Raw genomic sequence first — 27,020 nt, forward strand, 5'->3', positions numbered from 1 at the left:
ACATAGGGACCTTGTGGGAGAGCCGGGACGTCAGCTCAGATTTTTCAAGTTCCAGGCTGGTGCACTAGCCACCGGGTCATCTAGTTGCCAGAGCTCACCTTGAACTCCAGTTCTGAAGCCTGCCCCTCATAGCATTGGATCGGGAGCCATACAGACCCGCTTCCTGCAGTCCGGTCCGGTCTGTGCTATACACACCTTACCTATAAAGCAGAGCTGGCCGGCCAGAGGAACCCAGCCTGGACCGGTCCCGGAGGCTGCAGTCAGTCCACGCAGTGGCCCGTCCTTCTCTACCCACAGCTCGGAGACGCAAGGAGACTGCAAAGGGTGACGCCGGAGAAGGAAGAAGCAATGAGATCAATATGATTTCTATTCCAGTGGCACATAAAGGCCTCAGGGTCTCATTACACTAGGGGCTGCTTGAACCCAGTGTAAGAGACAGGCCCTGCCCCGAACAGCGGATTGTATGAGGGGACAAGACAGAGAAGGATGAGAGGAAGGAAGGATGTTATTACTATTATTTGTATTAAAATAGCACCGAAATGGCCCAGTCTTGGGCCAGCCCCCATTGCGCAAGGTACTGTACAATCACAGAACAAAAAGTCCATCCCTATCCCAAGTAGCCAACAAGTGAAGAGTCAGCAGGGGGATAAGCTCTAGGAAGGAGAGAGATTCCCCTCCTCCCCCATTTGGAACTGAGACCCAGAGTGAGCAAATGACTTGCCCAAGGTCATATGGAGAGTCTGTGGCAGAGCTGTGAATTGAGCCTAGTCCTTTCTTACAGCCTTAACCATTAAGCATCTTTCCTCACATAGAAAACTGCAGCACCTAATGATGCCTGGAGCTAAGGGCAGGACGTAACCGAGCTGGGCTGGCTCTTCAGCTGTCTTGCTCTGAGCTGAGCTCTGCCTCAGACTTTGCCAGGCAGGCAGTTTCTCATAGGCTGGCTGTATAAAGCTCTATGTGCTGGGTGGATGGCTCGGGGCTGGGACTCAGAAGAGCTGTAATCAAGTCCTGCTCTTCCCTAGACCCCATGTGTAACCCTGGGAAAGTCACTTAACCTTGCTGGGCTTCTGTTCCCAGAGGGATAAGGGATCTTTCGGAAAAGGCTTTATTTTACGCAAGATCAGCGTCTAGACTGGCGCATTTTTCTGGCAAAGCTCCATGCTGAAAAAAAGCGGCAGCCATTTTTATGCTAATGAAGCGGGGGAGATTTAAATCCCTGCTTCATTAGCAATTGCAATACGTCTAATTTACATCCCTTTTACGAAAAAGGGATGTAGTCTAAACGTAGCCTGTGTGTTTACACTGGAAGCTCTTTGGGGCAGAGACTCTGTTGCTGTGCTGCCAGATATTGTTATAGTGCTAACAATGAATAGGAGCCCTTTGCCCAAGCCACACAGCGTGCGAGCACAGTAAACAGGCAGGAGAAATGGAGACGAGTGAAGGAGAATTAAGAATACCTCAGAGCCGATTGTTAGAGGTTCTTTGTAGCACAGGACAGGAAGCCTGAGAGCCTTCAAAGGGATTTTTTGATTCTATTCCTGTGATCTTCCCTCCCCCTCCCATTTTTTCATTTTTTCATTGGTTGTCCTCCCAATATCATTTGATCCCTGCGTTTCCTCTGGTCTTACCCTCCAAAGAGGGGCTGATGGGTTTAATGTGCTGGGTTCCCACCGAGCATATGTTAGGGCCGTGTTTCTCAACCAGTGGTACGAGTACGCTTAGGGGTACTTGAGAGAAGTCTGGGGGGTACGTCAACGCAGCTGAAATTTGGAGAAAACTGAATTTTTGTTTGAAGTTTTACAGCACTTTATTATTTTTGTACTTTTTACACCCAAAAATTTAATCGCCTGGCTGGTTACAATTATGTTGTTTAAACCAATGTGTTGCAGTGGAAGAAAAAAAAAAAAGTGTGTCTGAAAACTGTAGGTATGGGGGTACTCGTGGTTTTTTTTAAAAAGGGGTACTTTATAAAAAAAAAAGGCTGAGAAACACTGTGTTAGGCGACCAAAGAGGCTGTGTCAAGCTCTATAACCACTGACACACCAGTTCCTAAACCCCGAATGGCCACATCCTGAGCTGGAATGAATTCCCACAGCTCCACTGAAGTCCAGGGAGCGACTCGGGTTTACCCAATTGCATGAACAGTAGCCTCACACGTGCGTGTACACACACCCGCCCCCCCATGCTCTGGCCTGGTAATGTGGGCACATGTGCACAGCCTGGGCTGGCATTTCCCGCTCTGCAATAACGCTTGCTTCACCAGCGCGCGAGACAGAGGACGGAGGCGTGGGAGAGAGATGGAAGGAGGGGGCAGAGAGGATACGGTGACGGGAGACAGAGGGAGCAGCTGGCGGGCTAATACCGCAGCACAGGAAGGGCTGGGTCGCGATCCTGAGGCAGGCCCTCCCCCGAGTCCTCACAGCAGCAGAATGTGCCCCCCTCCCAGGGGACATGCAGGCAGGGGGCTTAGCCCGGCTGCAGGGCAGAGGCTGTTCTCAGCCAGCCGAGGAGAAGCCGGGTCCGGCAGTGCGCAGGCTCGCAGGTGGCTGTGTTTACTCCACCACATTAATCACTGGTGTCCTGGCGCCCAGCCCGTGTCTGCTAAATCAAGAGCAGATTGAGATTCGATTCTGCCAGTTGTTCCCGCATTTGGAGACATGTTCTCCAGGGCGCTCGGGGCTGCGGGCCAGAGACAGGCCAGGCAATGGGAGTGAGCGGGGGAGGTGCTGCTTCTCTCTCTGAATTTCTCCCTTTCTCCTCCCGCTGTTCTTCATTGGTTCCCATAAAGAAGGACTAGAGGACACCAAAGGAAAGGAATGGGTAGCAGGCTTCAAACTAGTAACAGAAAGTTCTTCTTCACAAAGCAAATAGTCAACCTGTGGAACTCCTTGCTGCAGGAGGCTGTGAAGGCTAGAACTAGAACAGAGTTTAAAGGGAAGTGAGATCAAGTCATGGAGGCTGGGTCCATGGAGTGGTATTAGCCAGGGGGTAGGAGTGGTGTCCCTGGCCAAGGTTTGTGGAAGGCTGGAGAGGGATGGCACGAGACAAATGGCTTGGTCACTGTCTTCGATCCATCCCCTCCAGGGTCCCTAGGGTTGGCCGCTGTCGACAGACAGGCTACTGGGCTAGATGGACCTTTGGTCTGACCCAGTACGGCCATTGTAAGCTCAGGGCTCAGGGTCGGGGGTCTCAGTGGACCCCCTTGATTCTCTTGCACACCTGCTCCTGCGTGGCCAGGCTGGCAGCTCTCCTTCCCTAGCCGGCCACTTTCCTGTGCCTAGTGCGGAGATCATGGACGAGGTCCACGATGTCCGCACTAGCCCAGGTGGGTGCCCGCCTCTTGCGGTCCCGGGCAAGCTCCCGGGAGCTGCCAGCCTGGTCCCGGGAAGAGGGGGAGGGCTGGGGGGCATCGGGTGGGTGGCTCGATCCGTGCCAGGTGCAGGGTCTGCTGGCTGGGTGCTGGCAGGCTTGCACCTGGCATGGGCACCGTAGCCAGCCCGTGCCCCTTTAAGGGGTCCGGGGCCGGGAGGGGGGCAGAAGAGTTTCCCAGGTGTTGGCCAGAGTGGCCACCAGGGAAAGCTGGGGAGGGCTAGCCTCCCACTAGTTCGAATTAAGGGGCTACACATCCCTTAATTCGAACTAGCTAATTCGAACTAGGCTTAATCCTCATAAAATGAGGTTTTCCTAGTTCGAACTAAGCGCTCCGCTAGTTCGATTTAAATTCGAACTAACGGAGCGCTAGTTAGGCGCCTATGAAAGTTAGTTCGAACTAACTTTGTAGTGTAGACATACCCCCTCTGCTCAGACACCCCTTTTGTAGCCTTCAGCACCCCCTGCCGTTGCAGGGACCAGGCCCGGGTCACCAAACCGCCTAGCCAAAGCAGGGGACTCCCTAACTGCTGCTGCTATGGTTGCCCCAGACCTGAGACTTACCTCCCAGCTCTGTCAACGCACGTCAGTCTTGGTCTGCAGACCTCTCCATCCCCAGCTCTGCCTCGGCAAGACACTGCCTCGCTCCCGTGCCTCAGTTTCCCTGTCTGTAAATGGGGGACAAAATACAGCTCTCCTTTGGAAAGCACTGGGAGCTCTCCTGATGGATCGGGCTCTGGGATACTGTTCGCATGGAGACAGTAGCAGATTTGTAACCTTGTAATATCTGGTCCAGGCTGTGGAGGGGAGAGAGCCACCCTGTTAGCATGGGTACAAAAGCAGTAGCAAATGGACACCATGGGCCGCATGGCACAGGTACCCAGGGGAAACGGCCCATTGCTTTCCTATGTCGTTTGGCTGCCTGGAGTTACCATGTTTTCTTCTTCCCCACCCCTCCCAACCTAAGTGCATCCATCCACCGAATTCTTGCATCTTCCGACAGGAGACGTGCTGGTTCCAGGGCCCCTGGAGACCTCGCTGGAGGAGGAGGAGCTGGGGGAGGCGTTTGATTTCGACGACAGCGACGAGGAGGATGCCACGCTGGGGGTCAGCAGCGCTAGCACCGAGCCCAGCGTGGCAGTGGCCCTGCAGGCCCCTCCCCGGAGGCACAGGTCAGGAGTTGCCGCTCAGCCCCATTCGCCGGCCCAGCCGGAGCAGGATGCAGCGCCCCCTGCAGGGCAGGCACCGCTGACCGACTCTGGCTCCAGCACCAGCGCCGGTAAGTCGGGAGTTCTGCTCGTGGCAATGCAGGATGCTTTGCTCCTAAGGGGTCCTTGCAAAACGGGGCGGAGGGGAGGGGTGCAACAAGACAGGCTTAGCTTAGTGGCCGAGAAGCAGCAGGAATGAGTGAGAGCCAGGCCCTGAGTCGTCGTTGCCCTGCTCGGCTGGCAGTCACGTACCCAGTGCAGTGAGTTTCACAAGAGACCCTCCAGGCCTGGCAGAGATTGACGCCCGTCCGTGACACCTCTGAAGTGGCGAAACTGACTAGCAAAGTGCAGGGCCCAGAGGATCAGGCCTGCCATGTTTTGCACTCCGACTGATTGCAGTTTTGGGCTCCTGCCCAGCTCTGCTGATGCCCCTCGATCCAAACCAGCCACTCCCTCCCCTGCTCTTCCAGGGCAGGTCTCTCCCCATGTTTCACGAGGTGTACCGGTCGTTCGGAATAGGAATCCTAGTCCGAACTACCTAGTTCGTGCCGCGTGTAGCCGCACTGCACGGGGTTCAAACAAGCGGGGTTTTAAAAATGGCGGCTCCCCGCTTATGCAAATGAAGCCCGGGAAATTCAAATCCCGGGCTTCATTTGCAAGTGCGGTATGCCTACATTACCCTCCTAGTGCAAACTAGGAGGGTAGTGTAGACATACCCGGAGAGACAGGCGACTGAGCACGCTGGACCCGTGCTGAGATCCAGCCGAACAGTTCCCGTGCCCTTGAGAGCTCTGAATCTCGTTGTGCTCAGGTTAACGTACTGCACGATACCTACTTGGTTTCCTTCTGGTTTTGTTTTTGACAGATCCACTTGACACAAAGCTGCAGACAGAGTAAGTGAGTCTAGATTTTATTCCCCTCTTATCCCTAGGTGCTTGGTGGGTTGCGTGGGACGGGGGAATCCGAACGCGTGAGGTAGGGGAGGAGAATTCATATCGTTTCTAGAACCTGTGATGCTTTGCTGGCAATGGGGAGAGAAGGCTGCCTTGCCACTAGCTACCTCCTGCTGTCTAGTGCTAGGAAAGTCCAGTCTGTCATTCAACGTGCTTTAGCCTTTCCCTCGCGGCTTGTGTAACTACCACCAAGCGGATTTGAACCTGGGACCTCTGGAACTTAGTGGAGCCTCTCCCACGTGAGCTAAAAGCCCGCTGGCTCTCCGCTTGGGCTGCAGAGCTCCCTTGTTCTTGTCTTTCACTGTGAGTGGTCTAAGGGCCACTACCTGGGACAGTGACCCACACTAGGTGTGTGGGTTGCACTTGGTCATAGGGGAGCCCTGAGCCTGCCAGCGTTTGCTCGGGTGCTTACGGCAGCAGCCCATGTGACTCCAGGCCTGGGGCCCAGTCCCTGCAGCCAATGGAGCACTTCGCATGCTTCCACTTCGGCAGGCGTGCAAGTGCTTGCAGGGCGGGGCCTCGGGCAGTGGTGCCCACGGCCTTGCAAGTCCAGGGGTCTGTTCCTGGCTCTGCCCCGGACTCACTGTGTGGCTGGAACATCCCTTCCCCGCTCCATCCCGCAGCTTCCCTGGCATGCGGGCAGCTCTCCACCATGCCAGGATCTCACCAGGATGCCGAAAGGATCCCAGGGCACAGGGCTATACAAGGGAACTGCTGTTGCCCCGTGAGCGGGGGTGGTGGACAGAACGGGAGCCGGGAGGGAGGGCATGAGAGGCCTGGGACGTTTGGGGGGAAAGCCCAGTGGATTTCTGCAGCACAGCTTGGCTCCCATTCCCTGCAAGACGCTGAGCCAGCTCCTGGGTTGCAGCTGCCGGCACAGCAGACCAGGGAGACACGGAGCAAAGCCACGGAGGACCCGGGCGGGGGGACCGCCCAGACGCGCCGCGGTCCCGCCGCCCGGGTCCTCTGCAGCTTTGCTCCGCGTCTCCCTGGTCTGCTGGGGGAGCTCCTCCCCAGCAGACCAGGGAGACGCGGAGCAGCTTTTGTTGCCCCGGAGGACACGGGCATAAGTCGAATCCGCGTAACCCGGGGACTGCCTGTATAACAGAGTTTAAAGAGAAGCTAGATAATTTCCTGGAGCTTAGGTCCATAAAAGGCTATTAGCCAGGGGGTAGAAATGGTGTCCTTGGCCTCTGTTTGTCAGAGGCTGGAGAGGGATGGCAGGAGACAAATCACTTGATCATTGTCTTTGGTCCACCCTCTCTGGGGCACCTGGTGTTGGCCACTGTCGGCAGACAGGCTACTGGGCTAGATGGACCTTTGGTCTGACCCAGTACGGCCGTTCTTATGTTCTTATGCCTGCTCTCAGGCAGGCCGCTACCCAGGCGTTGGGTTCGTGCACTAGCTGGAGGAGCCGCGCTCTCTGTCCCAGAGGGGTTGGGGCCCTTTGCCTGGCCTCAGCTGGCACTTTGCAATCCAGTCCCGTCTTCCATTGTTGCTCTGACTCCAGGCCTCCAATCCAAGCCAAAGAATCCACAGCAGCGTCTCAGGGATCCACTGGAAACTCTGTCACTGACATCACAGGCTCTGCGGGGCTGGATCGGGAAGGGAGCACTCTGCTTACCCAGGGATTCACCTCTATTCAGCTTCTTATTCTGCGCCCACCCTGGCGACCACTGAGCTTTGCCCTTTAGGGTTACTTTAAGAGCCAGGAGAGGTGCAGACCAGGGCCCCATTGGGCTGGGCGCTGCCCAGATGCACAGCAAGAGGCAGTCCCTGGCCCAGAGAAAAGCGGGGAGGAAGAGTGATCACAAATGGGGAACTGAGGCACAGAGCTATGAAGGGCTCCTCTGCACGAACAATTAATTTGTGGCAGGCTGGAATGTGCAGCTGCTTCGCGCTAACCCTCTTTGAAAGGGGATGAGATCAAAGCGCACCGATGAAGGGCAAGTGCACGTCAGCGGGGTCCCCTGCGACGGTTCGTCCGGGGCAGGCCGGGGGAGGGTGGATTCACACCCCAACCTGCTGTGAATTGTTCTTGTAGACAAGTGACTGACCCAAGGCCACACAGGGTGTCTGTGGCAGAGTCAGGAATTGACCCCCAGCTCTCTGGAGGCCCAGCACAGCCTCTTCACCACAAGATCACCTGAACTGGCTCAGTAGCAGCTGTTTTATCCCCCTCTTCTGTCTGTCTGGGAATTTAACCGTCGCTCAGCACTCGTTCGTCCCAACCCCCAGTCCATCATACACCTTCCCCCTTGAATTTATTTTGGGGGTGAGTCCAAATCTGGATTGGGGCCAGAATTAGCAGTGTTATTTATTAGGCGTAGCCTCCAGGAGCCGCTGCCATGGTTCAGTACCTCAGGTGCTGGGCACACAGAACAGAAAGACAGACTCTGCCCTTGCCTCCATATCGGGGCAAATCACACACGCCCTTGGCCCCCGTCCGGATCTGAGTAACTGTACCGGGGGCTGTGCTATTCTCAGCCTGGATCCGGTTCTGAATTCTGGATCTAAAGATCCTTCGCTCATCAAGACCATCGCTGTAGTCCAGGTGACGTGTCTCTCCGGGATGGTGAGGGGGGACCTATAAGCGGGTGGGCATTGCACTGACACTGCAGAACAGCTGAGGATCTCAAAGCACTTTTCAGGCAGAGGGCCAGCAGCAAGATCCCCCTTCCGCTGGAATTGGGCCAAATTCTGAACCAAACCCCATGGCTACGTCTACACTGGCATGATTTTCCGCAAATGCTTTTAATGGAAAAGTTTTTCCATTAAAAGCATTTGTGGAAAAGAGCGTCTAGATTGGCATGGACGCTTTTCCGCAAAAGCACTTTTTCCGGAAAAGCGTCCATGGCCAATCTAGACGCACTTTTCCACAAAAAAGCCCCACTCGCCATTTTCGCGATCGGGGCTTTTTTGCGCAAAACAATACCGCGATGTCTACACTGGCCCTCTTGCGCAAAACAATACCGCGTTGTCTACACTGGCCCTCTTGCGCAAAACAATACTGCGTTGTCTACACTGGCCCTCTTGCGCAAAACAATACTGCGTTGTCTACACTGGCCCTCTTGCGCAAAAGCATTCACTTACATGAGATCGCCAGCGTTCTTGCGGAAATTCAAGCGGCCAGTGTAGACAGCCGGCAAGTTTTTCCGCAAAAGCAGTTGCTTTTGCGGAAAAACTTGCCAGTCTAGATGCAGCCCATAGGTTATCGAGAAGCTCCGAGCAGGCAGCTCTGGGAGGCAGCCCAGGACTGTCCTTTGTTCTGTGCTTGTACAGCACCTTGCATAGAGGGATTCTGGACTTTGGCTCAGGCTCCTAGGTGAGAGGGTAACTAATACTCTAGATCAGTCTTTCCCAAATGGTGTTCCGCGGAATCCTGAAAACAAGGGTCCCGCAAGAAAATTCCATTACAATAACATTGTATGATTTAAAAATAATAATAATGAATGTTTAAGCATTTATGAATTTTATTGCAAACCATTTCCATGTGTGTTTGCCATGATTCGTGTCCCTGCGTAATGCCAGCTTAGCCAGAGAATGGGGACAATGTCACTACTCAGCGCTGCGCGCACAGTCGGTCAGTGGTGCGATCGCCTGTTCTACCACTGTAAACCCCCCTCCTCGCTCTCAGGCAGCGTGGATCCCGTGGGTGACTGGATACCAATCGACTAGCACTGCGTCGGACAAAGTCGACATTTCAGCTGTTGTGACGGCGCGTTGGGGGTCCCCCGTCTCCTGCACCCCGAAATGGCACAAACAGACTCCACCAGCCAGTGGAATTGAGGGTGGTTTATTGCTCCTCCAGGATACAGCACAGCACAGATGTAATCTGGTTACAGGAACTGGGGCTAAGAGGCCTCAGTGCCCCCTTGAGATGGGGGGATCCCCGCCCCCTCCCCAGTTCCTTCTTCCCTGCTTTCCAGCCAGGAACTAACTCTCCTCTTCCAGCCCTGCCCCCAGCCAGGGCAGCATTCCACCTTCCTTTGTTCCTCTCCATGGGGGGTGACTGGTCAGACAGGTTGAGACCTTCTTTGCATAATGACTCATGGCCTGTCCTTCTGGGCCACGGTACCAACTGCAGCCAGTGGGGGTTACCCCAGAGCCAGCAGCGTAGAAACCAGCCAGGTACCCCCACTACGTCACAGCTGTCACACCAGTTGCTTGTATGGGAGTGTGCAGGCCGTATAGTTGCGTGATGTCTTGTATTTAGAAATGTAACCGTGACCAATCTAAATGGACGATGATCCATTAATCTACATCTCATGACCTTGTTTAGCATTTATTGATTATTATCCTTACTTACCTGTGGTCTGCTTTTTCAGCTGCATCGATAAGACAGTTATTAGGGGTTCCGCAAAATTCTTTCGAGTTTAAAAGGGTTCCGGGGCCAAATAAAATCGGGGAACACTGCCCCAGAGCACTGATGTTTCCTCACTGATTCAGTACCAGCGTGGCCTTGAGCTAGAAAGGCTCTTTAGACTTTGCATCTGACGAAGTGGGTCTTTGATGCATCTGATGCAACCTATGATGCATCTGACGAAGTGGGTCTTTGCCCACGAAAGCTTATGCTCCTACACTTCAGTTAGTCTATAAGGTGCCACAGGACTCCTCGTCGCTTCTTTAGACTTGTTCCCCTAATGCAGCACCTGGAGGGTTAACTCCTCCCCAGCTGCTAATAGCTGGCTTGTTTCACAGGCTGGGCCCCTCCCACAGCCAAGGTGATAATTCAGGTGAGCTGGGAGGCAGCCAGAGGAGCTGGATGTGTGTGAGCTCTGTGGGGCCCAGGCTTGTGTCCCAGCCTGGAACAAGGGCAGGCAGGCTGGCTAGGCAGCCTTAGTGGGGTTTGCCCTGGGGTCTGTATGGATTGCTCCAGTAGCTTCACCAAAAGGTGCTTGCGTAGTAGGTTCCTGGCCAGGTAAGGGAGGCAGGTTGCTCTCTGGGTGGGTGTTTCCTGAATCAAGTTTATGAAGCAGATCCCGGTTTGCTCTCTGCTAGCACTTGTGCTTGGCCCTTTGCCGCCCTCAGCGAGAGCCTTCTGGTCGCTATTTCAGGGCTTTCTGCCCCCCAGTCACACAAAGTGTCCACTCCTCCTGCTTCCAGCTTCTAACCCTCTCCTGGGAGCTCCCTTGGCCTTTAACCTCCTCTCAGATGACCCCTGGCAAACGTTGGGAGGGCTGAATGTTCTCTCCGGCTGTGCTGCAAAGAGCGCCGGAGGGGTGGCCGCTGAGTTGTGTTCAGTCTCCTTCGCTTGTCTCCGTTTCTACTGCCCGGTTAGCGCTCTTGTACGTGGGGTGGCTTGGGCACATGCTCCATATTCATTGCTGGCATTTTCATACCCGCTAGAGGCCTGGGGCCCACAGGACTGCGTGCATAGCAAGGGACGTTTTCGGCTCCCAAGAGTTTCTAGTGGAACCAGACAGAGCCGAGCGACCGGAAAGGCCAGGAGCCCCGTTCTGTGGCCAGGTTAAGTTACGTGCCCAGGGAGTCGTGTGGCAGAACGGGTTTTGAAAGCAGCACTACTGAATCTTAGCCCAGTGCGGAGGCTGCTTGGCCCACCACACCGGGAAAACTCCATGGTCAGTTTCCTTTTCCGGTTCACCTGTGCATCTGTTGGTGCTGATAAGGGCCCATTGAATTGTCCTTGCTGCTTTCATCCTGGCTAAGATGCGCCACTGTTGGAACAATAATAAACCAGCAAATCTAACACAACAGGCTGCTCCATTCTGATCACATACCCGCTAGCTGCAAACAGCCATCAAAACGATGCCCCCCAATTCAGTTCCCATGTCTCTTAGCTCACCTACCCCCCTGCCCACCCCTCCCCAGGGCAACTTGCACTATGCTTCAGTGTTTGCTGGTTACACTTTCCAATTGCAATGCAGGCTTCCTGGGATCCCTTCCTGCTGGTTTTAGGTTCAGCTTGACGCTTGCTTGCTAAATCTAAGCGTGGCCTTTAAGCAGTGTTTAGAAATGTGGGCTCTAGTGTGCTCGTCCCCTCCCGCTAGCGCCTGCCTGCTAGGCTGGGTCTGCTGCAGCCTCAGTTTTGTGACCTTCAGCCGCCATCCCCTTGCGCTGGCGTTGTCAAGGCTTTTGAACCCAGTTCATGCTGCTGCGTGAACCCAAGCCATGACACGCTGGTGGGCAGTAATGCATGCATTGAAACCTCTGCCCAGCTCCCCCACCACACTGGGGCTGTGTCTAGACTGGCCAGTTTTTCCAGAAAATCAGCCGCTTTTCCGGAAAAACTTGCCAGCTGTCTACACTGGCCGCTTGAATTTCCGCAAAAGCACTGACTTCCTACTGTAAGAAATCAGTGCTTCTTGCGGAAATACTATGCTGCTCCCGTTCAGGCAAAAGTCCTTTTGCACAAAACTTTTGTGCAAAAGGGCCAGTGTAGACAGCTCAGGTTTGTTTTCCGCAAAAAAGCCTCGATCGCGAAAATGTCATTTGGGGGGCGCGACTGTTTCCCTGTGGCTGGACCGAGGGGTGCGGTGCTAGGCAGATCTCCACTGGGCGCTTCTCTTACACCCGCCCCAGAGTGGATTGTGGAGCCCTGTAAGAAAGTGCCTGTTGCTTTCTCTGTCCATTTGACCTTCCATGTCTGGTCCTTACTCCCCTGGTGGCTGGGTCACACTGCTATCTGATGGCCTCTGGGCTTCGTTTTCACTCTCTGACCCTCTCAGAGCAGCATTTGCAGCTGGGACAGTCGGCTGAAGATTTTAGGCTCCCCTGTCACAGGTTTTGCCACAGTTTAGGCTGGATTCCCTCATCCCTGATGGAGCAGTCGGGCCTGGGTTGGTAAAGCAGGAGCGGAATGTCGCTTTCATGCATGCGGGGACGTGTCTAAATGTGGTCAGCTGGACTGAAGGGGGAAAAGGGCACCTGTGTGTGTTAAACCAAGAATGGATTAACCCCTTAGCCTAAGGGTCTGTCTACACTGCAGTTAAACACCTAGGCCGGCCCGGGTGAGCTGGCTTACGCTGCAGGACCTTCCCCCGAGTGTCTACACTACAGTTTTCCAGCCCCACCCACCCGAAGGAGGTGGGGGTTAATTGCGCCCAGTGCTTTTTTTGTGGCAGTACTGCCCGGTACACAGTACTGGCACCTCTAGCCAGAGCTTACCTGGAAGGAACGGAGTGTACTGTCCAACAGTCGGCAGAGCCGGATGTCTTAAAGGGGCCACGTGTCTTAAAAGGGCAGTGTTGGCCCCATCCTCCCAGCTTGTTTTTTCTTTTTTTTGCTTAACAACTTTTCCCCTGGAGTACCGGCACTTTTTTTTTTTTCTCACAAAAAAAGCACCAATTTGCACCGGAAGGCATCGTGCATGAGACAGCAAAAATTTCAGGACTGAAGTGGGTTCAAAGGGTCACTTGCAATTCTCGACCTCCATCCGGGCAGCCTGCACCTGGGATCCGCTCAGTCTTGTCCTACGGCACTGATATGCCCTTAGGCCTGGAGGAGCCGAGGAGGGATTTTTCCCTCCATACTTAGGTATTTTCTTGTGTAGGGCTGTGTTTACTGGCTCACAGTGGTTGAGAGCATGGGCGCTGTGTGTCAGGGAAGCCCAAGTCCTACTCCTGGCTCGCTGCATCACTTCTGTGCCTCAGTTTCCCCTCTGTACAATGGGGATCGTTCTGACCTTTTCTTTAAGTGCTTTGAGATCCTTGGGCAAAAGGTTCTGTTCAGTGCAAACTGTCAATGGCTTAACTCCATAAAGAGGCCCCAAAGAGTTAGCTTGCTGGTCTGGGGGAGAGTGCAGCCTAATTTAGTAAGGGGGATACACCGAATATGGCTGCAGCCTTGGTATTTTGTTCCAGTTGCTAAGAGATCATTAGGCTGTGGCTTAGCTGTGTCACTGATTTTCTTTTCTGCTTCTTGCACCTTCTAGGAATCCGCTGGTCTGTTGGCAGTAGGGATGTTATAATGGTTAACCAGTTAACTATTTTAGCGCAGAACCAGCCTCCTGGCCCCTCTGTGGCCATGGCTGTGTGGTCTCACCATTTGGCCCACTTGCCTTTCCGTAGCTGGGGCTGCTCCGGCCTGGCCTGGCTGGCTGCTGCCGGAGTTCACTGGCAAGGACCGGTCAGCCAGTAAGTGTACCAGTGAGCTCCATGCTTCTGGGTTGACCATTCAACATCTCTCATTGGTGGAAGCTGCACTTATTATTAATCATGTTTATTGTTGTAGTGCCTAGACACCAACCCAGCCAAACAGGATCCTCTCATGCTTGATGCTTAAGGGCACAGAATAGCCTGCCCCACGTAGCTCAGAGTCTGAGGCCATGTCGACAGTACCGCGTATGTGGGCAACATTTGTGTCACTCGGGTGTGAAAAAACACCTGGCCTCGTGCATGGGTTTTGCTGGCATATGTGGCGGTGTGCACAGCACTACGTCAGCGGGAGAGCTTCCCATCCACACAGCTGTGCTGCTGTAAGCTCTCCAGCGTGGACAGAGCCGGAGTTCAGTTCACATGCAGACTGTTGCAGAAAAGAGAGAGGCAAGTACTCTGTGCTCTCCCTTGTGGAGAGCTCTGTGTTTTCTCTTGTTTAGAATAACTCTATTCAGGCGGGAACTAGGGATGTTAAATCTCGGTTAATTGAAGAGTCGATTAACCTCATGAATTCTTATTGTTTAGTCGACTAGTCTATAGTCCCTGGGGGTGGGGCCTTCCAGCCCCACTCCTGAGGAACCGCCTGCCACTCCAAGCTGCTGCCTCTGTATCAGAGGCAGCAGCGTGGAATTCCAGCTCCCCTTGCTGATATAGAGGCAGCAGCTCGGGGTGGCAGCAACCCCTGTCTGTGGGGCAGGGCTGAGCTCCCAGACCCAGTGCAAGCCAGAACTGAGCCTGGCTGCCTGCCCACCTGGCTCCTAATACCCTTTAAATGCAGAACTGCAACGGGGGTAGGTCCTGGATCCAGCGCAAACCAGAACTGAGCTGGGAAGCTGGCCAGCCTGCTAAAAAATGTACTGGCCAGTGCAGGGGAGAAATGCATGTAGTCTGTAGCATTAACCAGTCAGCTTTTGCTTGTCGGTTAATCGGTTAGTCGACTACACTATTACATCCCTAACGAGAACCAGTTGCTGTGTGCATGCGGAGTTATCTCAAGCTCCCCTCTGCCCGTTTTGTTACCAGATCATATGGGAAATGTTTTTAGTTTTGATCAAAAAATGTGCTGAACTATTTTGGCTGAAACCCAAAACACTTGGATTGGGAAATCCTGCCACAGTGCCACATGGGAGCTGTCGTGTGGGAGCCTCTAGAGCAGCCGTGGGCAACTGATGCTAGCGAGTGGGCTGCATGAGTGGCCCTCTTTCATCCCAGTGGGGCCGCAAGATTGTCATAACCAAGACGGTCGTCCGGCATGGGGTAGTTTTGCAGATTGCGCTGGCGTGCCTAGGATTTGCGGGAAGTGCTGATTGAACCGTACTTATTCCCACAGTAGAAGAACTAGGGATCACCAAATGAAATTAATAGGCAGCAGGTTTAAAACAAACAAAAGGAAGTTTTTTCTTCACTCAACCTGTGGAACTCCTTGCCAGAGGATGCAGTGAAGGCTAGAACTTTAACAGGGTTCAAAAAAGAGCTAGCTAGATTCATGGAGGTTACGTCCATCAATGGCTATTAGCCAGGATGGATAGGAATGGTGTCCCTAGCCTCTGTTTGTCTGGAAATGGGTGACAGGAGAGGGAACACGTGAGGATTGCCTGTTGTGATCCCTCCCTCTGGGGTGTCTGGTATTGGCCGCTGTCAGGAGACAGGATGCTGGGGTAGATGGACTGTTGGTCTGACCCAGAATGCCGTTCTTATGTTCTCGATAGTACAACTTCCCAACCTGACACCTCCCAGGGGCCTGTGCTTTGTTTCTGCAAAGCAGCGGAGCTGCTCTGACGGATGCGCTGTGAAACATTTCATAGAGGCAGCGCGAAGGTCTTTCTCCTCTGCCCAGCAGGGCACCCAAAAGTATTGGGAGGAGATAGCTGGGATCCCAAACAATGTTGCCTAATTTGGTGTCTGGGTAACCTGCCCAGAGATTCTGAAATCCCCAGCTGCAGGGTGTCTGGGCCGGTGTGCTCTCACATGTCTGCATTGGATGCAGGCTGCGGACACGCGCTGCTGTTCTGAGGCTACCGCAAGCTCCGTGTGTGGGGATCGCTGCGTGGCCTGCTCTCAGAGAACGGCCTGAGTCGTACGTACATGGGGGCGGTGCTGGGCATTCGGTGAAGCCCGCAAGTGGCGTGTGAGTGGCGTTAGTTGGGCATGGCGATGGCCCTGTGCACACAGGTGTGTCTGGCTCGATACTGCAGGAGACACAGAAGCCTTCACTGTGTCTAAAGCTTAGAGTGGCCCAGGGATGGGACGTTCCATCGCCGGATGGCTTGGGGCTGGTTGCTGGTGCAGGGCCGCGCCCCAGCAGCCAGAGCGTGGGGACGGCGAGATGGTGACCTGCCTGCCCATCTGGTCATGCAGCTGGGAAGGAGATCAGGGAAGGCTGTTGGGTTTTTGTGCAGAATCTGAACTGATCGCCGGTGTTGGAGGCCAGCTTGGCTCCAGTGTTTGCCTCCTCACCGGTTAAGAACATAAGAGCCACCAGACTGGGTCAGACCAAAAGTCCATCTAGCTGTCTTCTGACTGTCTTCTGACAGTGGCCAATGCCAGGTGCCCCAGAAGGAGTGAACAGAACAGGGAATCATCAAGTGATCCCTCTCCTGTCGCCTCTTCCCAGCTTCTGGGAAACAGAGGCTAGGGACACCATCCTGGCTAATAGCCATTGATGTATCTATCTTACATGCATTGATCTAGTTCTTTTCAAACACTCTGATAGTCTTGGCCTTCACTACATCCTCTGGCAAGGAGTTCCACAGGTTGACTGTGTGACAAAATACTTCCTTTTGTTTGTTTTAAACCTAATGCCTATTAATTTCATTTGGTGACCCCCCTCGCTCCTGTGTTGTGTTGATTAGCTGCATTAGTTGGTTTCAACAAAAACAGCAAGGAGTCTGTTGGCACCGTAAAAACTAACACTAATTATGGCTTAAGCTTTCCTGAGCCGCAACTCACCTCATGAAACAGATTGTAGGAGTACAGAGACTCCCATCTGTTTCTTTTTCTTTCACTTTATGCCTCTGATGGCAACTCAGAAAAGCTTTTGCCCTAATAAAAAAGTATTTGGAGCGGGAAAGCTGGGGCATTTGGATACCTCCTACTTCTCTAAATTAACCCCACAGGTTCGGCTAGAGAAGTTATTCTTCACCCCTTGTTCTAAATTGTGGCTCTGTGCTACAGCCCAGAGGTGGCTGCATTTCAGTAGTGAGTGAAGGGACTTCATCAGGTAGTAATTGATGTCTCTGGGCTCCTGCAGGACTAAAGGCTTAGAAAGCCGTTGTTAAACACTTTACAATTATTGTTGTTATGGTAGCATCTAGCGGCCCATCTGAGATCACTGCCCTGTTGTGCTGAGTGCCGCGCAGACGCACAACAAGAGACAATTGCTGCACTGAAGAGCTTGCAGTTCAACTATCCAACACAGACAAAGCCTGGAGAGGGGAATGGAGGCATGTAGGTGCAGGGACGCACCCAAGGCCCCCCCAGCCATGCAGTGGCAGGGCAGGGAGTTGGAGCCAGGTCTTCAGAGCCCCTGTCTCTTTTAAAATCAGTTTTAACCCTAACTAGCTGCAGGAGGCTGCTTCCTCCTATGTCAGGCTCCCGGAGTCTGTCGCTGTTTCCTGCCCAGCTATCGGTGTCTCGGCAGCTCTTGACGGCCACACGGGGCTTCTGATCCAGTTAATTGGTTCCTCTCGCTCCTGCTGCCAGTGCGGGGGCTTCTCAGCCCAGCTAGAAGGCAGCCGGGAGCGGAGGAGGGTGGGGAGGCGGGCAGCGGCTCTCGGTATCAGCCTGACGTTGCTCCTGGATCCAGCAGCTGATGCAGCAGGGAGTGATGCAGTGAGGGTGGAGGGGGGAAGAGCCGTGCTGGTCAGCCGGCTGCCTGGCGTTCTTGCCCAGTGAGCAGCGAGCCAGCGCAGGCCCCAGCCCGGTGCGCACTGGGGTGTGGAGCAGGGTGGGCGCGTGGCGGACGGGAAAGATCTCGGGATGCCGGCGGTGGATTGAGCTGGGAGCCGAGGTGATGCGTCTCCTGCCGCGCCCTGGGAGAAGGGCCTGATTTCTGCACTGGTGCGTGTCGCGGGCAGCGTCCTTACTCCTTCCCTCAGGTACGTGAGGAGACAGGTGCTGCCTCCCGGGCTGCCTGCCGGGAGAGGGGCTGGAGGCAGCAGAGGCTGCTGGGGGAGCACATGCTCTGCCCCTCCCGGGCTGACCCCCCAGGCAGGTGTAATGGCAGCTGCTGCTGGGCCGGGGCTTGCTCCTTGGGTGTTCGGGTTCGGGGGGAGGCCTGCTGGGGAGAACTGAAGCCTGTTTTGCCAGCGGAGGGGAAAGTCGGGGCAGGGAGACAGACCCCGACTGGAGGCCTGGCCTGCTCGGCGGGGAGACGCCATCCCAGGTTTGGCTCCGGCCATTGGCGGGGGGAGTTGAGTGGCTTCTGTGATGAAGGGGGAATTTCCTGTAGTGTTTTCATGGGGTGTGTGTGAGACGTATGCCTCAGTTTCCCCTACATTTTGTATGGCAACCTGGGGTGTGGAGGGGAGGTGTAAGGCTGCTCTCTAGGAGAGGTGACTCAGCGGGCTGAGCCTGAATGAGCCATTACAAAGGATCCGTGGGAAATCCAAGGAGACAGGAGCAACTGTCCAGAGGGAGATGGGTTGCTCTACTCTTGGCAGGGAAGCTGAGCAAAGACCCCAGCTGGAGAGTAAAGCAGGGGATGGTGTGAGGTGCTTCTCACCTGGGTCAGACACAGCTTGGGGTTCCTTACAGTGAGAGTTGGGGGATGAGGGCAAGGGGGTCCCACCCCCACCCCCAAGGTCTCCGGCCTGCCAGGGGTCTTCTTTTTCCTCCCCCCAGCTCCTCAAGCCTAACGGGGCCTCTTCAGCCCCCCTGCTCACCCAGATGGAGGGACGTTCTCTTGCTCCCCTCCCCTGCCAGGGACCTTTTCTCCCCACCTCCAGCAATGCAGCCGAGGGCGGGGGGAAGGGTTACTTTGTGCTGGCAGCTCCCCAGTCCTGCAGGCCCGTCCCGTCGTGGTGCGGCTGCCCCCAGTGGCGTCTCAGCGTATCGCTCTCCCTTGCACGCTCCCTGGCTCCAGGGACCACGCTCAGTATCGCGCCTCCCCCCCGTGCCCCTCCCTTTCCGGGCTGTGGAAAACAGCCTCATTCCCAGCACTGCCTGTGTTCCGGGCTCTACCAGACCTGACCTTGCTTTCCGTTAGGAGAAGACGGAGCTGCCTGCCGAATTTGGTGGCCCCAGCTCCTGCTGGAATTTAGGAGGCCGTTCTTGAACAAAGGGACTCTCATGCGGACAGACGTGCAGGGGCGGCCCTAGACTAGCTGCCAGCAACTGGCGCCCTAGACGAGCCATGCAATCGGCGCCCCCCCCCCAGACCCCTCAATGATATTGCACCACCATTTGGCGCCCCAATTAACTTGGCGACCGCCTAGTTCGCCTGTATGGACGGGCCGCCCCTGCAGACGTGCACAAATCTCTACAGATGTGGAGGGGAAACCAGGCCCCAGCCTGACCTCTCAGCCTGACAGCGGCTCTGTCCGCCTGTCGCCCTCCTGCCCTGCAGCTGAGAGATGAGTCCAGGCTGGGTGGGGCTGGTCCATACTAGCCCTGCCTCCAGCTTAGGTTTGGATGCCTCCTGCTCACTCAGCTTCCCCCGAGCGCTGTGCTGAGCCAGGTTCTGCGACGTGGCGGCAGGTTAGGGGGCGGCTGTGGATTTTGTTCATCTCACCAGTTCCACGATGGGGATTTGAACCCGGATTGCTGCTTCCCTGCAGAGCCGGGGCGAGGCCGGGTGTGTTAACTCAGCGTACCGTCTACTGGCCCTGGACGCTGCTTTATAGCCTCTCGGATCTTACCGCGGGGGAAAGGACACAAGGAGAAAGATGTTTGTGTCTGGAGACTTGACACGCCTGCTCCTCAGGTCTGAGTTTGTGGCCAGATCTGCCCAGTTCATGTTTCTTCAGGGCTGGGGGAGGCAGAGCCCGTCCCCTGGAGAGATGAAGGCGGGGTCGCTAGGACACAGTCAGCTGATGTCTGGGAAACGCTTTGATCTCACTGCTCTCGTGTCCTCTTCCTCGCCACCTTTCCCAGAGATCTGTCACGGGAGGGAAGTCTCCCTTCTAACCCTGAGTATTAAACATTGGTAACCGCTTCCATGCGGGATGATGCTCTGGCATGTCTGGTGAAGGAGGCGCTGCTGCCTGCTTCCGGGGGAGATGGGCGTAGGGCAGGCATGGGCAAGAATTCTTGACCAGGGGGCCACTTCAGAAATTTTTTAAGTGGCCCCAGGCTGCCCCGGAGGGGCGGGGCCTCAGGCAGAAGGGGCGGGCCCAGGACACTTCCTGCTTCCCCACCCACCAACCCTGATTGGTCTGGAGGTGGGGGAAGCGCACAAAGTCTTTGCCCCCTCCCCCCCCAAGAACCTTCCAGCTGTTCTGAACAGCTGGCGGTTCTCTCTAGGTACTTGTACCCCTGGCGGTGGGGGGAGACTTCCCATGCTCCTCTCTGCTGCCCCCAGGTCAGTCAGGGCCTGGGAAGGGGGAGCAGGTGAAGTCTCTTGCTCCCTGCCCCCACCCTGCCAGGCAGCACCACGCCTAGAGTCAACCGCCAACTAAGCAGCAGCTGGTGGTTAATTTTATGTGCTGGGAGAATTCACGCACTCCCCCCCACCCACGCCCTGATTGGCCTGTGTCGGGGGGGCATGGTGGGACTGGGGGGTGAAGGGGTGAGTGAGGCGCAGTGTCAGTGTTGGGGGGGCATGGTGGAATCAGTTAGCGAAGGGGTGGGTGAGGTGCATTCGCAGTGTCGGGGGGTCATGCTAGGACCGGTGGGCGACGGGGTGGGTGAGGCACGTTGGCAGTGTCGGGGGGTTGTGCTGGGACCAGTGGGCGACGGGGTGGGTGATGCACGTTGGCAGTGTCGGGGGGTTGTGCTGGGACCGGGGGGCGACGGGGTGGGTGAGGCACGTTGGCAGTGTCGGGGGGTTGTGCTGGGACCGGTGGGCGACGGGGCGGGTGAGGCACGTTGGCAGTGTCGGGGGGTTGTGCTGGGACCGGGGGGCGAAGGGGCGGGTGACGCACGTTGGCAGTGTCGGGGGGTTGTGCTGGGACCGGGGGGCGAAGGGGCGGGTGACGCACGTTGGCAGTGTCGGGGGGTTGTGCTGGGACCGGGGGGCGAAGGGGCGGGTGACGCACGTTGGCAGTGTTGGGGGGGCATGCTGGGCGCCAGTGTGATGGAGAACTGCAGTGTGACTGGATGGTGGGGTGCTCAGGGTCAGTCTGTGAGCCTGGGGGTGTACGTGGCTGCACGTGGTACCAGCTCTGCGTAGGGAGTTGCCCCTTCAGAGCACAAAACTCGCGCGCCTGTCACGGGACTTGCAGGGTGACGCGGAGCTGGACGCCATAGGAGACTCGCTAGCCACGGGTCAGCCACTAGAGGGGGACAGCGTGTCTGAGCATGGGTTGCCCGTGCCGGTCACGCTCCATCTAGGTCGGCGATGGGAGGATCCCAGTCTGCAGGCAGGTCTGTCGCCCAGCGATTGGGGTGTGGCTGCTGCTTTTGCTGCGAGCTGCCTGCCTGCCCCACTGCTCCACTCAGCGTGCTCTTCCCGCCCTAGGTTCCTGCCGGCAGTCAGCAATGGGGACGTGGTGGTCCCCGGGACTCGGACTGGCAGCTGGAAGAGGAAGAGCATCCGACGAGGTAGGGGTCTGGAGATGCATCGAAATGACTTTGGGTTCCTTCAGACTCGCGTCCCGTCTCCTGTGCCCGAGGCAGGTATCACTAGAACGGCTCTCTGGCCAGGCGGGGCGTGTCCGAGCCCATCGGCGGGACAACACGTTACACTTCCGTTACCAGGCCCCACAGAGGGGGATGACCAGCTAATGGGCTGAAATTAGAGAAGGGCCTGATCCCGGCTTTGCCTGAGGATCAGTGCCCGGCCCAGATGTGGCTCTCACAGCTGGCCTCAATTCTCTCTCCTCGGGGCTAAGCCCCAGAGCCAAAGGACTTAGGAAGTCCAGCCAGAGAACTCAGGCCCCTGGTTTGAGCTCTCCCTAGCGATGCCTCAGAGGGAGGGGCTGGGTTCTGGCATTGGCCATTGTGGCAGAAAAGGCACCAAGAGCAGCACATTGGAGGTTGGCTCTGAACTGTCGGGTGCTCCAGGCAAGACCTGCTGTGAATTGCAGCCCGGTAGCACTCGGGGGCTGTGTCTAGACTGGCAAGTTTTTCCGCAAAATCATTTGATTTTGTGGAAAAACTTACCAGCTTTCTACACTGGCCGCTTGAATTTCTGGAAAAGCACTGACGATCTCCTGTAAAATCATCAGTGCTTTTCCAGAAATACTGTGCTGCTCCCGTTCGGGCAAAAGTCTTTTTCCGAAAGACTTTTGTGCAAAAGGGCCAATGTAGACAGCATAGTGCTGTTTTCTGCAAAAAAGCCCCGATCGCGAAAATGGCGATTGGGGCTTTTTTGCGGAAAAGCGCGTCTAGATTGGCCACTAGACGCGATTTTTCCGAATCTAGACGCGATTTTTCCGAAAATGCTTTTAACAGAAAACTTTTCTGTTAAAAGCATTTTTGGAAAATCATGCCAGTCTAGACGTAGCTGGGATGTTTCTGTGCAGATCCCCAGGGAGAGACCGTTCCTGTCCAAAGAGTTGACAGTCTAAGTAGACAAAGGAGGAGGAGCAGTCCCAGAGGAGAAGTGACTTGGCTACTAGGTCACTGGCTGAGACCAGCATAGGGCCCAGATGTCCTGACTCAGTGCCCTGCCCGCTGGCCTATGCTGCCATTACACCGTCAAAGCCAGGTGTAGCTGAAGATCATGGTTCTCTCCTGGTGTCAGGTTCCTCTCCACAGCTTGCCCTGTGTTGCTTTTCATTCCAGGCGAGCGGTTTCAATTCCCAGACCTGGAGGAAGATGTGATCTATGATGACGTCCCATGTGAAAACCTGAACTCAGATCAGTTCGGTATGGACCCACCAGAATTCTGCCATGAGCACACGTGTCTTTCACTTCCTCCTCTCCCATACGCTGTCCTCGCCCCTCTTTCTTATTTACTCCCTCCCCTGCCTCCGCCAGCTCTTTCCTTTCTCTCGTAGCCCCTTCCATCCAAGCAGCGTGGAGCCCTTACCTGAGTGGTGGGAGGAACGGAGGTGTGAACTCCATTTTACAAATGGGGATACTGAGGCAACCGTGGTGGCATGACTTGCTGATTCTGTGGCAGAGCTGGGAATAGAAGCCAGGAGTCCTGCCTCCTTAAACCAGATCTACGCTACAGCTGAGGTCGGCAGAACTTACAGTGCCTAGGGGTGTGAATAAACCACCCTCCTGATGCATGTAAGTCAGGGGTCCCCAACGTGGTGCCCGTGGGTGCCATGGTGCCTGCCGGGGCATTTCTGTGCGCCCGCCTAGTGACCAGGGCCAGCCCGAGCCGTTCTTGAGCCCCGGGCGCATGTGCGGTCCCCGCCCCGGGTGCGCGGTGTATGTGCGGCCCTGCCCCCGGCGCCCAGCAGCCCCAAAAGGTTGGGGACCACTGTAAGTTACGGCAACATAAGCACTGGTATGGACAGCCCTGCGTCGGCATGAGAGCTTCCTTTGCCAGCTCGCTACTGCCACGCATGGGGCTGGGGTCAGGGCCGTCCCTTGGGGGGGCCTGGGGCAACGCCCCCACCCCAGTGCCCTACATGTGAGACCCAGGACAACCTCTCTGCCGCAAGCCTGGTCCCCTCCTTCCCCAAACCCCGCCCCACCCCTTCTCCACTCTTTTGCCCACTCCCTCTTGCCACGCGAGCCGGAAGATTATGGGACCTGGGGCAGGACGGCAGCAGGGGCCTACCCCCCGCCATGCACTCAGCGCGGCGGTGGGAACCAGAGCGAGCCGGCACCCTGCTCCACTCCAGCCTGCTGCGCCTCACTGCTTTGCAGCGCCTCCTAGGGCTGGGACGCTCTACTTCCTGCTGCCATGGTGGGGGGGACCCCTGCTGCCGCCCCACGCCAAGCCCCTCCTCGGGGGGCCTCCTGTCCATAGGATGGTTGAGGTGGCCTGGGGCGGCCGCCCTGAATCATCCTAGCATGGGACGGTTCTGGCTGGAGCAGTGAAGCTGACAGGACAGTTTTCCCCCGTCGGCTTTGAGCGGCTACATACAGTGATGCCGTGGCACCGTCTGCCGCGTAGCTGGGCCTTTGGACTGCTTCCCTGCTCCCTCGCCATTTGCTATGGGGGTATGGCCGTGTTGGTCCCAGCTGAGTAGGGAGACACGGTAGGTGGGTTATATCTTTTAGCTTCTCTTGATGGGAGAGACATGCTTAGGCAGAGCTCTCCTGCAGGCCTGGGAAGCCTTCGAGTGTTACAGTGAATTACAAGGGGGGGTGAACTAAAACCCCTCCGGCACATCATTCACAATCTACAACCTCTCCTGGAAAACGATCCCTCACTCTCACAGGCCTTGGGAGACAGGCCAGCTGTCACCTACAGGCAGCCCCCCAGCATGAAGCAAAGACTCACCAGCAGCCACACGCCACAAACACCCAGGAACCTCCCCCTGCAACAAACCCCGCCGCTACCTCTGTCCACACATCTATACGTGCAACACCATCACAGGAACCAACCACATAAGCTGCACCATCGGGGCTCATGCTTCTGCACATCCGCTAACATCATCTATGCCATCAAGTGCTCCTCTGCCGTGGATATGGGCCAAACTGGCCAGTCTCTGCACCAAAGGATAAATGGACACAAATCAGACATCAGGAAAGGCAACACACACAAACCTGTGGGGAACACACTAACCTCCCTGGACACTCAGTAGTGGATTTGAAAGTAGCCATCCTTCTACAAAAGAACTTCAAACCCGGATGACAGAGGGTATCCTCATGGAATGAGGAGTACAGCTAGTTTGGATTAGGAAGCCTAATCCGAACTAGCTACTCCGTGCTGCGTGTAGCCGCGCGGCACGGGGTTCGAACTGCCGGCATTTAAAAATGGCGCCGGCCGGCTTCATGCAAATGAAGCCCGGGAAATTCAAATCCCGGGCTTCATTTGCAAGTGCAGTATGCCTACATTACCCTCCTAGTTCAAATTAGGAGGGTAGTGTAGACATACCCAAAGGGAGTCAACCGGCCTGGAGTTCGTTTGCAAATTCAGTACTATCAATTTAGAATTGACTAAGGATCTGAACTGGTTAACGCGCTACAAAGGCAATTTCCCCTCTCCTGATTTTCACATTTTCACATCAAATGCTGCTAATGAGACACATCCATCCGGACTTGATTAGCCTTATTAACACCGGTCCTTCACTTGACAACTAACTACTTGTGCTGTTCTTATATATGCCCCTGCCACTGCAATTTCCACTCCAACTCATCTGATGAAGTGGGGTTTTACCCACTAAAGCTTCTGCCCTAATAAATCTGTTAGGGTATGTCTACACTACCCCGCTAGTTCGAACTAGCGGGGTAATGTATGCATACCGAACGTGCAAATGAAGCCCGGGATTTGAATTTCCCGGGCTTTATTTGCATAAGCCGGCCGGCACCATTTTTAAATGCCGGCTTGTTCGAACCCCGTGCCGCACGGCTACACGCGGCACGGGCTAGATAGTTCGAACTAGCTAGCCATTCCGAACTATCTGTTCCACGAGGCGTACAGATAGTTCGGAATGGCTAGCTAGATCGAACTATCTAGCCCGTACATGCGGCACGGGGTTCGAACAAGCTGGCATTTAAAAATGGCGCCGGCCGGCTTATGCAAATAAAGCCCGGGAAATTCAAATCCCGGGCTTCATTTGCACGTTCGGTATGCATACATTACCCCGCTAGTTCGAACTAGCGGGGTAGTGTAGACATACCCTTAGTCTCAAAGTTGCCAGAGGACTCCTTGTTTTTACATGTTTCAAGGTGAAGTGACCAGTTAACACCTCTCCAGTCACAGGGGGAGGGAACAGATTGTTGTAATAAGCCCTAAAATCCGGGTTCTGTATTTGGTCCCTGATTTTTAGTGTCTAGCAAAGTTGATGGATTTTAACTCCAAGGCTGCTCTTTTGAAGGTGTTGTAGCGGTTTCCTTTGAGGGCAAGGCAAGTCGGATGCGGAGTGATCGTTTTGTGAACAGTGCTTGCCTGTGGGTCATAGGGTGTTTTTGTCTTTTATCATAATTGAGTGGTACGAGTTCATTCAGGAGCACAGAGACTGGCTGGCTTCAGCCCCATGGTTTGTGTTGGGGGATTGTGCATTGGAGGAGACACACCCCATGTGGAGAGAGGCCTGTGTAGGATCCATGGGTCTTAAAAAGTGTGCTGTGGGCGTGTCGATCACCTGGGTTGAGTTGTGGACCCTGGTCTCTGGGGAGCTTGCTTCTGGACTTGGGGTGGCTTGGAGGCCAGAGGAGAGGCCAGGATCAGGGATTGCTAACGGAGTTCTCCAGGCGAAGGAGGAAGCTAATACAGGACCCTTGAGGGAAGTGGCTGTCTGTAGTGTGTGTTTGTGTTTGGGGCTTTCTTGCTGTGTGCTGAACTTGTGTTTGGCTGTTTGGGTTTTTCCCCTCTCCCTTTCCCTCCCCCCCATGGAGTGTGTGCTGTGGCTGGCAGGTAAAAGCTGTGAGCTTCTAATCAGGGTTTGAAATCTAGAAGCCTCTGCTCATTGGTTGAGCCTTAATCGGGGGAGGGGCTATCAGGCAGTCCAGGGCTTTATAAAGGAGTGAGTCAGCAACCAGGGAGCTTGTGAACAGGGACTGCTAACAGGGAGTTTTGAGAGGGAGTTAGGAAGGAGAGTGGGAAGGGGGTGAGATACATTCACCATTCTTTAAAACAGTGTTTCCCAAATTGTGGTCCATGGCCCAGTACCAGTCCTTAGAAAAAAAAAATACCAGTCCTCAGAAAAATGTTCGCACACAATTCTAGGGAGAGAGCCCACCTGCTGTGGCGTCTCTGCTGGGCATGCTCCCGGGAGGCGGGGCTAGATCTGGCAGGCGCTAGGACCCAGGGAGAAGGCCGAGCGCCATGCGCACCAATGCAGAACGCCCGGCACTGGACGCAGCCAGGGGAGCTGGTGCTGGCCAATAACGCGACCGGGATTGGGGCCAGGAGGGGGGGGCAGAACAACCTGCCAGATAGGTAGGGTCAGCAACACGCCTCAGGCGTGACTGGGGGAGAGGACATGGGGTTACTCACCCGACCTCCAGAGCCCATACGAGCTGAGTCACCTGGCAGGCCTGAGAGGGACTTTCTAACCTTACCGGTCCCAAACGGGGGTGAAGTAGATACCTTGGGGTTGGGGTCAGGAAACTGCTCAGGGCAGTCAACCGGGCTTGCTCCTGTTAGCACTGGGGGCTTTGGGAGGACCAGAAACAATTTATTTGCATATTCATCATTT

At 55.4% G+C, this 27,020-nt stretch overlaps 1 protein-coding gene across 31 annotated transcripts in view; it reads left to right on the forward strand.

Moving 5' to 3' along the window:
• The window catches only part of ARHGEF10L (Rho guanine nucleotide exchange factor 10 like), a 247,907-nt gene that overhangs the window by 69,114 nt on the left and 151,773 nt on the right, over positions 1 to 27,020 (forward strand). For all 31 annotated transcript variants that reach the window (XM_075906164.1, XM_075906178.1, XM_075906145.1 and 28 more), the window contains exons 3-6: positions 4,376 to 4,651; positions 5,446 to 5,473; positions 21,269 to 21,351; positions 22,537 to 22,620. In XM_075906164.1, coding sequence (XP_075762279.1) covers positions 4,376 to 4,651; positions 5,446 to 5,473; positions 21,269 to 21,351; positions 22,537 to 22,620 — 471 coding nt within the window. The remainder of the gene's footprint in view (positions 1 to 4,375; positions 4,652 to 5,445; positions 5,474 to 21,268; positions 21,352 to 22,536; positions 22,621 to 27,020) is intronic.

This window comes from Pelodiscus sinensis, chromosome 23 (assembly GCF_049634645.1).
Source record: "Pelodiscus sinensis isolate JC-2024 chromosome 23, ASM4963464v1, whole genome shotgun sequence".
NCBI lineage: Eukaryota > Metazoa > Chordata > Testudines > Trionychidae > Pelodiscus > Pelodiscus sinensis.